This window comes from Dromiciops gliroides, chromosome 5, assembly GCF_019393635.1.
Source record: "Dromiciops gliroides isolate mDroGli1 chromosome 5, mDroGli1.pri, whole genome shotgun sequence".
NCBI lineage: Eukaryota > Metazoa > Chordata > Mammalia > Microbiotheria > Microbiotheriidae > Dromiciops > Dromiciops gliroides.
Genome location: NC_057865.1, coordinates 44,913,310 through 44,926,167, shown reverse-complemented (window position 1 = coordinate 44,926,167; position 12,858 = coordinate 44,913,310). Strand labels below are relative to the sequence as shown.

The 12,858-nt window shown below is 41.6% G+C and overlaps 1 protein-coding gene across 1 annotated transcript in view; it reads right to left on the bottom strand.

The window, feature by feature from the left end:
- TRAK1 (trafficking kinesin protein 1) overlaps positions 1–12,858 on the bottom strand; it is a 153,392-nt gene that overhangs the window by 12,597 nt on the left and 127,937 nt on the right. The window contains 2 exon segments of the mRNA XM_043965550.1: positions 11,059–11,143; positions 11,146–11,273. Coding sequence (XP_043821485.1) covers positions 11,059–11,143; positions 11,146–11,273 — 213 coding nt within the window.

Sequence of the window (12,858 nt, the reverse complement as noted above, 5' to 3'; positions counted from 1 at the left end):
ACAATGGATAGAGCACCGGCCCTGGAGTCAGGAGGACCTGAGTTCAAATCCGGCCTCAGACACTTAATACTTACTAGCTGTGTGACCCTGGGCAAGTCACTTAACCCCAATTGCCTCACTTAAAAAAAAACTAAATCTTCAAGGTCCCCTCAAGCTCTGATTTTCTGATTCATTTCCCCATCAAACTTGTGCCCTTTGATAAATTATAAGTGGTTTCAATTTATATGTGGTTTTCCCTTATAAAATCCATGTACAATTCCACACTCCAGAAGTTCTACTAAGGTCATTAGAGGGGCACAACAAAAAGATGTCTCTGTTCTCCCCAGGCCTGGTGATAAACTCTTCAGAAGGCTCCTCAAATATTAACTGGTATGATACACTCATAGGCAACATTTTTCAATCACCGTTACACAAATAGGCTCCTAGTGGGCCATGATACTCAAACCCAAATCTACTGCTAATCTAGGTGCCCTATGATGGGCCAGCTCCCAGAAGGGCCCTGCAGCAAGTCAGGGTTTAGAGATGTGGATTTGGCCTTGGCTTAGCCAAAGCTTCCTTCTTCCTTCCCCAACTACCTAGATGGAGCCTGTCCCTAGCAGCCTCATAATAATAAGAACTATGCCCCAGGTGGCCCAAAAGAACAGAATGACTTAGGCCCTGAAGAGGATCCAATGCCTTGTAGGCCAATGGTCCTGCTGCAATCAAGCTAAAACTCCTTTAGAGTAGCCTTGGAAATAGCATAAATTGTTACCAGTTGGCAAATAGTTAAATGAAGAGGGTAGTGAGTTCATTCATCTTCCCATAAGGAAAGGCAAGCTGATAATTTTTCAGGGACTAATTAAGAAAACCTTTAAAAATAAAGGTGAGGTGAAAGAATGGGAGTGAGGGTGAGAAGTTAGCCATACAAAACACACAGGCTATATAATTATTTTATTCACAGGCATACTGCTTTTTCTTTAGATTTTTAAAGAACTTCACAAAGACCTGAACGACTCTTGGGATATGAATATTGCTAATTAACATTTTTAAAAAGGAAGATGAGGCACGGGATTGGTTACCTAAGACCCCTGGAGATCTTTCCCCATTCCCTTCCCCATATTTGAACTAGGGCACAGTTTTACAAAGGTGGAAAAATCCCCAATACTTGAAAAGTTAATTGTGGGCAAATGCTACACGTTTAACAACTCTCTTGCTCTTTATCTTGTATCTTTAATAGGGCTGTGAACTCTCTAAGCAGAAGTGAAGCTGATAGGGGTTGGTTTTATTAAGTCAAACCTGGTTAAGGCACTGAAACTGCAATTTCAGTTACTGCCACCAGGGGAGTTGATCTGATCAGGGTGGTGAACTAGTGCTTGCTAGCTATCCCAAATCCATTAAAATGTTACAGTCTAATATATATATATATATATATGGTATATAAAAGCTCATTTTGCTATGTGACAAAAATGGGTCTAAATAAATCCCAAATGGGCATGTGATCTGTATTATATTTGCTGAAGAATCTGACCTGCCCTTTGCTAGTAGCCTAAGTATCTAAAAACATGTAGAAAATGCCCTGCTCTTAATGAGCCAGGTCTCTTTAGCTTGGAATGTGGCTCAATTCCAATCTATTGGGAATGTTCTCTCTTCACCTAGAGACTGCTAGAGAAGACTCTCAATTTTCCTCTCTTTTTAAAAAATTTTCAATAAGATAGGACCTGTGATTTCATTGGTGTAGGGAACTCCCATAGGAGAAAAGTCCCTTCACCAATGCATACTGGTACTTTCCCTGAAACTTATGTGCTTAGCTGCCTCTAGAGCAAAGCTTCTTAAACTGTCTGTTGTGACCCCATATAGAGTTGCATAACTGAATGTGGGGGTTGCGAAAAATTTGGCAGTAAATGTTTGATTCATATACCTATTTTATATACCTGTATACCCAGAGTCATGTAAAAATTTCTCGGGCAAAAAAGGGTAGCAAATGGAAAAAGTTTAAGAAGCCCTGACTTAGAGTACTGAGAAATTAAATCATTTGCCCAGGGGTCACACAGCCAGTATGTCATAGGCAGAACTTGAAATCAGATTTTCCTAGCTCCAAAGCCAATGCTCTATCCACTAGGTTATCTAGCCTCTTATTTAAAAGTAAATCAATATAGGGGCAGCTAGATGGCACAGTGGATAGAGCACCGGCCCTGGAATCAGGAGTACCTGAGTTCAAATCCGGCCTCAGACACTAAACACTTAACTAGCTGTGTGACCCTGGGCAAGTCACTTAACCCCAATTGCCTCACTAAAAAAAAAAAAAAAAAAAAAAAAGTAAATTAATAAATTTGTTGTTGTTCAGTTGTTTCAGCCATGTCCACCTCTTCATGAGGAGTTTTCCTGGCAAAGACACTAGAGTAGTTTACCTCAGTTCCTCATCTGTAAAATGAGCTGGAGAAGAAAATGGCAAACCGGGTTAAATGACTTGCCCAGGGTCATGCAGCTGCTAAGTGTCTGAGGCTGCATTTGAACTCAAGAAGATGACACTTCCTGACTTCAGGCAAGGTACTCTAACCATTGTGACACCCACCTTTCCCCCAATCAATAAATAAGTACACTCAACATAATGGAAAACAGAACAATTCTATATATTTTTTTTTCCTTTTCCTCATCTCACTTTGGAACCCTGGCCAAATTTGTTCAGTCAAGATAAAGTTCAATAATAGGGAAAGGAGGAAAACGTCTCTAGTACCCTTTCTGAGTTTGCTCACTCTTATTCAGGCTAATAGCTGAAGCTCTAGCTTTGGCATGAAGGTTAATGGCCTCTTTGACATTTAAGTAGTTTCTGGAATGTGGTTCTTTTACCAGGTCTGAATCCTTTTCAAAAACTCTGAATGTTTGAACTATTTTCAATATGGTGAGGGGTTCTGATACATTGGTCCCCAAATCTACAATTTTCTCCCAGTATTCCTTCATTACAAATGCACAGCTTCAGCTGTCCAGCTCCCAAAGGCCTCCCCAAACTGCCCTGTTATCTTTTCTTTAGAATAGGGGGCACTCGGGGCAGCTAGGTGGCACAGTGGATAGAGTACTGGCCCTGAAGTCAGGAGGACCTTAGTTCAAAGCAGGCCTCAGACACTTGACACTTACTAGCCATGTGACCCTGGGCAAGTCACTTAACTCCAACTGCCTCACTCACACACACACACACACACACACACACACACACACACAAAACAAGAACAGGGAGTACTGGGTAAGGATCGGGTTGAGTTAACTTGGATCTATTGAGGCAAAAGCCTTTGCTTGAGAATTGCATAGCTAACCTATGGCTATCCTTAATAGTTAGGGTGTTTTCTAGTACAGCCAGTGCAGCAAGGATTACTGATGATTATTCTCTTCCATTCTGGGAAAGGAACTTAATGCAATCAACAATCAGAGGCCAGCACATCCCTTGGAGAGCTCTATGGTTCTGAAGTTGCCCACCACACACTGTTTGAAAGTCATTGGTCTATTACCTGGACCAACAAGCCTGGGCATTGCAAATGCTTGGGGATATGGTCACTTCTACCCTTTTCAGCATGGATCTCCAGATAGGAAGAAGAGGGTTTGTAGTGGCGGCGTTCCCTCTCTCACTTTGCACCTATGGTAACTGTTCTAGATACCATATCTTTGACAAGGACCTGAGAAGGGGTGACCCAATACTGTCAAGTTTTGTACCTATCAAAGGTACCTGTTGTATTTTGGGAAACACCAAGGATGTAATTTTCATGAAATCAAGTTTTGGGGTGATACTACTGAGTCTGAACCTGGTTTGTGTTTTCTTCTGGGTTGGTCTGTAGAACAATACATAAAATTATTATCAAATATCACTTTACGGAGCATTAAAACAAACCAGGATAAAACTTTAACAGGCTCCCTGTTGGTGCCATCCCCAAGATTACCTTCTATTTGCAATGTCTAACGGGTGTCCCAAAAGTCCTTGTGCAGTTTTAAGCTTTAATAAATTAAATAGCTTAAGAGCTTAAAACTGCACGCAGATTTTTGGGGACACCAGTAGAGCTTGTCTGTACATAGTTGCTTGCATGTTGTCTCCCCTACTAGACTGCATGCTCCTTGAGGGCAGGCAATTATTTTTGCCTATCTTTGCATCCTCAATGCTGGGCATACTGCCTGGCACTGAAACACTTATACTTAACATTTGGTGACTGACTCCAAATGACTATTAAAGACCTATTGTTAAGCCATTTCAGACTCTTTGGGACCCCTTTTTGGGGGGGTTTCTTGGCAAAGTCACTGGAGTAGTTTGCCATTTTCTTCTCTAGCTCATTTTTATAGATGAGGAACTGAAGCAAAGTTAAATAACTTGCCCAGGGTCTTACAGCTAGTAAAGTGTCTGAGGCCAGATTTGAACTCATGAAAATGAGTCTTCCCAATTCCAAGCCCAGCACTTTAGTGTGATGTCTGTCATACAATGGACCCCATATATTTGGGGGTTTGGGGGTGCTTTTTGCAGGGCAATGAGGGTTAAGTGACTTGCCCAGGGTCACATAGCTAGTAAGTGTCAAGTGTCCTCCTGAATCCAGGGCTGGTGCTTTATCCACTGCACCACCTAGCTACCCCTAGCTCAGTGCTTTATCTGATGCACTACCCAGCTGCCCTGCATGTGCAGAGCCAGATGAACTTCCACTTTGTTTTAAGCATGGTTACCACTAAACTATTTAATTGGTAGTGGCTCCTAAATTTATAAGTCCTGGTGAACAGAATGTTTTTTCCCCTCCAAGGCTTACATAGATTATATTTGCCTGTTTTGTTTCACTATTTATAATATAAATGGCTCAAGAGGGTGCTTCTTTTGTGTTCTTTTCCTTACCATGAAGCTTAGTGCCACCTTTAAATGGCTTCACCAAATCAATGAGATTGAGATCTCCTTGAGGTCAGGAGCTATCTTTTGTCTTGTTTACAGCCCCAGATCAGTACAGTGCCTAGCACATAGCAGGCACTTAAAAAATGTACATTTCTTGACTGAATCATAACCAGTGATAGTACTATAACTCTAGGCCTGGAAGGAACTTCAGAGATGACCTAATCCAACCCCCTCATATTACAGATGAACTAGCAGAGTTAAGATCTGAAACTAGGTCTTCTAACAACAAAGTCACAGCCCCTTACTCTAAGACCCTATCTAACCCAGAGCAAAATCCTGCCCATGGATGATGGGCAGATTCCATTGATAAATTTTCACCCTATTGTATATCATTATCCTGAAATCAGCACCGTGATTTCATCAAAGAATGGCAGCTCATTGGCTATTCCCATTGACCCATTCCTCTTGGTCTTCAAGAATCTCATGATGTTACAACATCATAAGAATAAAGTAGTATATGAATATCCCTCATCCTCATGTGATCTGCTGGATATATAAGCCTAGATGACAAAATCTTGGGATAACTCTAGGTCAGAATGTCCTATTTCCATTCCTTTCTATTCTTCATGGAAAGGATAAGCTAACACTGGACTTATAGGGATTATCGGGGATTCTGTATCCTTGATTATTTTCTTTTATTTTTCACAGGCAATGAAGGTTAAGTGACTTGCCCAGAGTCACACAGCTAGTAAGTGTCAAGTGTCTGAGGGTATATTTGAACTCAGGTCTTTCTGAATCCAGGGACGGAGCTTTATCCATTGAGCCACCTAGTTGCCCCCTTGATTATTGTATAAAGTGGGTAAGGCAGCTCAAGTGAAAGACACAGACAAGAAGACAGGGAGTGAGAGATGTCCCAGACTGATAAGGAAGTACCTATGCCAACAGCCTAACAAATGACTGAGGTGTGAAGTCCTCCTCTACCTTGATTCATATATACGATGATATTTCTTGCAAATCCTCAAGCCTTGACTCTACTTTTGGTCTCAGTAAGACCACTCTCCTTCAGTCTCCTCTTATGGAATCAGAGGATGGATCAAGTCAGTGGGTGGTACCAGTTATTAGCCTAAGTAGGAGAGCTGATGAATTCTTCAATCACTTTTCCTTTCTGCCTTCTTCATCAATGGGTGTCCACCATCTCCCTTCCCTCCACAGTGCCTCCAAAACACAGCTGACCTTGGACAAATGAAGCAAAAATGGTTTCCCAGGAAGATAGATTGAGATTACCAGCAGGAAAACAAAAGTTAGATGATTCACTTTAATACCAGAGGATTTTGCAATCTTTTTTTTCCCAAGTATCTGAAAGTTAAAATATAGGCTCCTCTTCTGAATTCTTAGCTTATGTTCACTGGGCAAGTTACTTAGCCTCTCTTGGCCTCCATTTCCTCCTCATCTGTAAAAAGAGGAGATTGAATTCAATGGTCCCTAAGATCTCTTGCAGGTCTAAACCTCTAAAACTATGATTGCCTCCTAGCTATTTTCTACCTTAAGTAGCTGTCATAAATAATAATGAGTAATGGAATAAGGGTGGCTTTTCAATTCCCCATTCTGTAGACATGATCCTTCGAGTGTAGTTTCTTCACTGAGATCTGGGCACGCCATATGTGCATATCTAATTCATTTCTCACCTGGCTGTACTACCCTGGGGCTCTTCTGACTGACTTCTCCCATCATGACCTCAGGAAGCTCATTACTGAGATCACTTCATCATCCTGCAAGATGGCATCAGTCTTGGGACTCTGCCTCATTGCTACCCTCTGCCTCTCTGATTGGAAGGTGGGCCCATGAACTCCAAACCACCATTTAAGGAGAGATCTCCTCACTTGGCTCTACTACTTTGGGACTTCTGTGACTGACCCCCTCCCGCTCAGACCACCATTCTAGGTATCTTCCCCAATCCTTCCTTCTAAGCTTCCTTTTTTTGTGCTGTCTTCTCTCATTAAATTGTAAGTTCCTTGAGGATAGAGGCTATTTCTTTTTCATATCTGTATCTCCAGTGCATAGCATAGGGGCCTGGCACATAGTAGGCACTTATCATGAATGTTTATTGACTATATACTTGTGTTATTATTTTTCATAGGATCATAAATCTAGAGCAAGAAAGGACCTCTGAGGCCAGCACTTTCAACTCCATTTTATAGAAGAAAACTGGATTCTCCATTAAAAACATTAAAATATCAAACACCCCACAGAAACAAAATAAAGCTTTAACCTCAAGATTAAAAATTTCTCAGTTTTAATACACATTAGTCAAAACACAGGACACAGACTCTTCCTTTGAAGAGTAGGATATTGAAAAATGCAATGATGTTTAAGAGAACACAAATAAAAATAATAAACCTTAAAAAGTGCTGAAAACTTTTACTCCATTGGAGTCCATAGGCTCCAGAAACCTGCTTGAGCCATGCTTACAGCACATCAATTGCTAGGGAAGACTCTGGTCATCTTCATTGTGTGGAATTCTCCTAAATAGAAGCTACTGGTATCCTGCAGCATGACAAAAAAGGAGAGTAACTAGTGATGACTGAGGTCAGCTCCTGGGGGCCTCTGGCCTCCAGAGTAAAGAGCAAGAGAAACAATAAAAACCCCACAGGAACCCAAAAGAAATCCAGAGCCAGACCCTCCTCAAGTTGTCTTGGAGAAGTTTAGCTACAACTCACTAACCCATGTATACTGTTGGAGATTCATGCAGGGTCTACCCATTGATTTTTTTTTGGATGAGACAATTGGGGTTAAGTGACTTGCCCAGGGTCACATAGCTAGTAATTGTTAAGTGTCTGAGGCCGGATTTGAGCTCAGGTCCTCCTGAATCCAGGGCCAGTGCTCTATTTACTGCGCCACCTAGCTGCCCCGTACCTGATGACTTTTTAAAAGGATCACTTACTTCTCATAGTCCAAGACTTATGAGAGTCTCACTACTATCAGAGGAGAGTTAGCTAAAATCATGCTTGGCAAGCCTCCTTTTAAAAGATGAGCCTGACCCAGGAAGTATCTCATGGGGAAACTCACCATAGGCACTCTTGGGACAATTGATTTGACTAGCCCTTCCTTGAATTACCTTTGATGTGATGGCTGATGTTTGAGCTACAGAAAGGATGAAAACCTTCTTGCTCCTAGTTCTCTGCCTTGATCCCTCAGCCGAGTTTTTAATGATAGGTTTCCAACTACAGTCTCAGATGGAAGATAAAATTGTTTCTATTAGGTTGCTTTAAGTTTGGGAAAGGGAAGAGGGGACTAAATGGTGTAGCTGTTGTTAATGGTAGGAAGACAAGCTCTATTTTATTTACCCCGAGGGAAAGTCCTTCTGTAATTTGATTCATTAGCATTACGCCTTCTCCCAGCTCCTCAATTATGTGCTACCTTTGCTTACTTAGATTCTTCGGGATCATTTTGTGATTCATCCACAGGACAACATTCACAAAGGCAGCTATTATTTCATCAAAGCCATCGGAGATAATGGAATGTGGGGTAAAGATGAACAGAGTATAGATGACTGCTAAGAGAGCTGTCTTGTCCAGTGGATAATGCTGAGAATGAGAAGCAAGAGGAATTTAGCTGTAAACTTCAGCTTCTCCAACTGAGTGAGGAGAACCAAAACCTTTCATTCCGTAATTCATACAGGAATCTTATCTCTTAAAGATGTTAGGAGGGGGCAGCTAGGTGGCACAGTGGATAAAGCACTGGCCTTGGATTCAGAAGGACCTGAGTTCAAATCTGGCTTCAGACACTTGACATGTTCTAGTTGTATGACCCTGGGCAAGTCACTTAACCCTCATTGCCCCACCAAAAAAAAAAAATGTTAGGAAAATCTCCAGTCAGATAAATAAATAAAAAGTATGTCTACCATAACTCTTGTCCTAAAGTCAACTGAATAATAAGATATTCTTTCCTAAATATAAAACCAAGAAATGCTTCTATGAGAACCTATACAGGAACAGAGAGGCTAGGAAAGGAAGAGTCCTTTTGGGGACCATTTCAGGATGACTTCCTGCCATGGATTTTGAGGGATGCTTGTCACCTTTGTTAATAGAAATAAGCAATAACAGTAGAAAAAGCACTGGTTCTTTAGCCAGAGGATCTGGGTTCATGTCCTTCCCCTGATGTCACCTTCGTAACCTTGGACAAATTAAATTAACTTCCCTGAGCCTCAGTTTCCTCATGTGTAAAATGAGAGGGATTGAATTGGCCCATGGGGTCCCTTCTAGTTAAGATCTATGATCCTACAGTTTTTCTTTTTTCACTAGACTCTGCCACTCAAGAAATCATACATCATTGTCATTATGATAATGCCAAATTAAGCAATTCCCCCCCCCCATCTGTTTCATCTCATGGGAATGTCATTCCCTTCCCAGCAGGAGAGAGCTGAGTGCTGAGTACTTTTAAAAGCAAAGTTCCGTAATGCTAACACTGTGGATTTGTGATCCCAGGGGCTCTAACTACCTAGAACAGAAATAAAATAATGCTTCAGACTTCTGACCACATGCCAAGAGCGTGGGCTGAAACATCCTAGGTCTGCTCACTGGGCAGTGGTGTCTGTTCTGCTGAGTCAGCCCTTTATAGCAGCTCTCCTGGAACATCAAATGAGAAGGGGATCCCCTTGGGCTCTGGGCAGGGGATCATGGAATGAAGCAAGGAAATTCTTTGTAGAACTCCGGCCTAGGGATTGACAATGCTGTTTCTACATAGTAGAAGATGGGAATGGAGCGGAGGCTAATTCACATTTGGGAGAGGGAGGCACAGAAGCATGTGTTGTTCGAGATCTAATACACAGAAACAGAGAACACAACACCATTGAAGGCATGTTGCATGTAATGGTTTCCACACTCTGGCTGTGGGCTCATGATGTTGATGCTAGGTTAGGCTGGGAGTATTCTACTGGACAAAGAATGGGGCCGAGCCAAGGCTAACACTGAACAGATGGCTTGAATGCCTTGACCCAGCACCATGTTGTTTGAGAGATAGCCTCACTTCCTTGCATGACTCAGAATAGAGCATATCCTATAGTGACACCTTGACAATTACCTTTCTTTGGTTTTGCTCTGGACCCACGATTTTACTATTGGGGAACTCCATTCATCAATGTGTATTAGCACCTGTTCTAGAATTTAGAAATCTTAGCTCCCTGGGGCATTGAAGGATTAAAGGACTTGCCCAGAGTCACACAACCATTATATGTCAGAGACAGGATGATAGAAAGGTCATTGAAATCCAACCATCACATCTTATACGTGAGTAAATTGAGGCACAGAGATGTTAAGTGATTTGTCAAGGGTCACATAACTCTGTGTCTTTGAGGTAGGATTGGAAAGTGAACCTAGGTATTTCTGACTCTGAAACTGGCTCTCTATTTATTATATCATGCATTATATCATATCCCTTCAAAAGTCCAACATTTACATAGAAAGATGATGCTAGAACCGTAAAAATCTGTGATCCTTGGAGGGGGTGGAGGTGGAGAGGAAAGAACAGGGCATAAATGATCATTTTTCCTCCAAAAAAAAAAAATCATTAAATGAAAAGCTGAATCTGCAGCGTTCATTAGCAATGCTGAGTTTCCTTATTTTGAAATAATTTATGTATTATCAACAACTACACACATATCCTGCTCATTTTCTAAATCCCCAGTCTTGCCTCCCCTTACTCTGAAAGCAGATCTCCAACTTCACCATTGGCCACTGGAAGCTCCCTCCTGAGACAAAGGTGAGCAACATGTAACAATGAGGAAGATCAGCCCTGGGGACCTTAGGGCCAACAACGGGCACTTCCGTTTAGCAGCCTTTCCCCGTCCCACTAAAGGCAGCTCTGTTAGACCATGCACCTCCAAAGCTCTACAGGTGTCTAGCAGTTAAGAGACAGGACATTTCCGAGTTTGGTTTTAAGAACAACTCAAAAAAAAAAAATAGGAATGCTTTTTAATCATCACCCAAACAGACGTGCTGAAGCTACACAGAAAGCATCACTATGGATGGCACCCTGGAAAGATGTGAGAATGGCCCAGTATTCAGCATCCTGTAAAGGTGTCAGGTTTACAGGACTTAATGTGGTTCCCTCACCAGACCCCTCATCATCATCATCGGCCGCCGTCGGCTCCTGAATCTCCTCTGGGATTGCCTGAGACCGGCTCGGGTAATTCTTGCGGTCTGAAAGAGTCATTTGTACTTGTGACCTCTCACCTGAGGTCTCTGAGTGCTGAACTGGCATGGAGGTAGCAAGGCCCTTGTATGAAATGTCACCTGTCTCATCTTCCGCAAAATCGGTTTAGGGCAGTACACTTCATCCAGGTCAACGTCCAGGGTCCGGAAGCCCTTAGTGACAACACCGGGCGGGGGTCCAGGATGCCCCCAGGTGAGGCTGGGCCACTGTTGCCAGTGGTGAAGTGTAGCAGAACCTTCAAAGGGAGAGCATCAGAAGAAAGAGAAAAAGAAGAGAAAGATGGAGAGAAAAAGAGAAGGAAGGAAAAGTAAAGGTTAGTATGGATTGCCAACCATTTTCTTTTGCCCGACCCCCAATTTACTTAGGTGAAAGCCAGATGGATCCAACCTGGATCATGTGTACACACTTGAGGTTTTGTGTAGGTGTTGTGGTTGTACTATCATTTCCTAACATGCAACAGTGTTCTTAATGCCATTCTTGGATGCATCAATGAAACTTGCTTTAAAAATCAATTAAACCTAGTGTTCCAGGCAGTAATAAAAGTGTATGGACTAAGGAAATACTATTTTTCCTACACAGAAAAAAGGTAGCATAATCACACACATAATCACACTGTATTTGGGGGGACCCGAGGGGAGTGTCCTTTAAAAAATTATAAATGCAATTTTTCTTTTTTTTTCTTTTTCTTTTTAAAAGAAAATATTATAATGCAATGTAGGCCAACCCCTCTGGTGGCAAGTTGTTTTGTTTTGTTTTGTCTTAACCATGAACAATCCAGCAACAGCTATTTTGGGCAATAAAAAAAGGGTTAAAAAAAAGAAGAAACCCAAAAAAGAATCCATAAACAGAGTTGAGTGGGAAAATTTCAAGCAAAAATGGCTCATTGATATGGTGCAGTGAAAATGGGAGTGAAAAAACGGTGGTCACTGGAGTCAAGGGTAGGTTGAAAACAATGAGAAAAAACAGCCTATATATCTACATATCTATGGCAATAATATATACTATACACATAGACTTATGCATAGACATGTGTATGTCTGTGTTGCATGTATGTTTCATATTTATATATAACTAGCATATTATACATGCATATATACATACACAGATAGACATAAATAATTAAAGGGCCACATATAAACTCAAAGAAAGGGTGGAGGTCCTCATTAGTTAAGCATATCCTACAATACCTGTCAGCTCCATCCTGTGTGACTGTTAGAGATGGAGCATGGGCAGAAGGGAAAGAGCCAAAGAAATGTGATGGATAGAAAGAAGGTGATTCTACACAAGGCAGCAATCAGTAGAGAATGATTTTTTAGGTGACACACGAATCGCTGAGTCAGATAACTGAGATATGGTTTGTAATAACATCAGAACTCCAGAGATAAAGCCAACTAGTCAGCATCCTTTAGTCATTTATGTTCTAAGGAAAGGAGGGAGCAATATCCCTTTCTCCCTACCCCCACCTTCTCTCTCTCTCTCTCTCTCTCTCTCTCTCTCTCTCTCTCTCTCTCGTACTTTTGTGTCATTGATTTATCTTACCTCCCAAGCCTCTTGAAACTGGAGACCTTTTAACTGGAGCAAATTAACTAATGCTAGGACCTAGCTGGGCCAGTAATGTACAAATGAACAAAAACTTCCTAATTACTACATTCATGTTACATTAAACCAACACATATTTCCTACCAAAGGGAATGCAGAGTTGGACAGGTGACCTTTAAATACAGGTCTCAGATAGCACGAGTTTTATGCATGATGCTAAGATACGGCAGGATGGCATAGTGAGTATCACATTGGCCTTGGATTTATGAATATAAATTTTA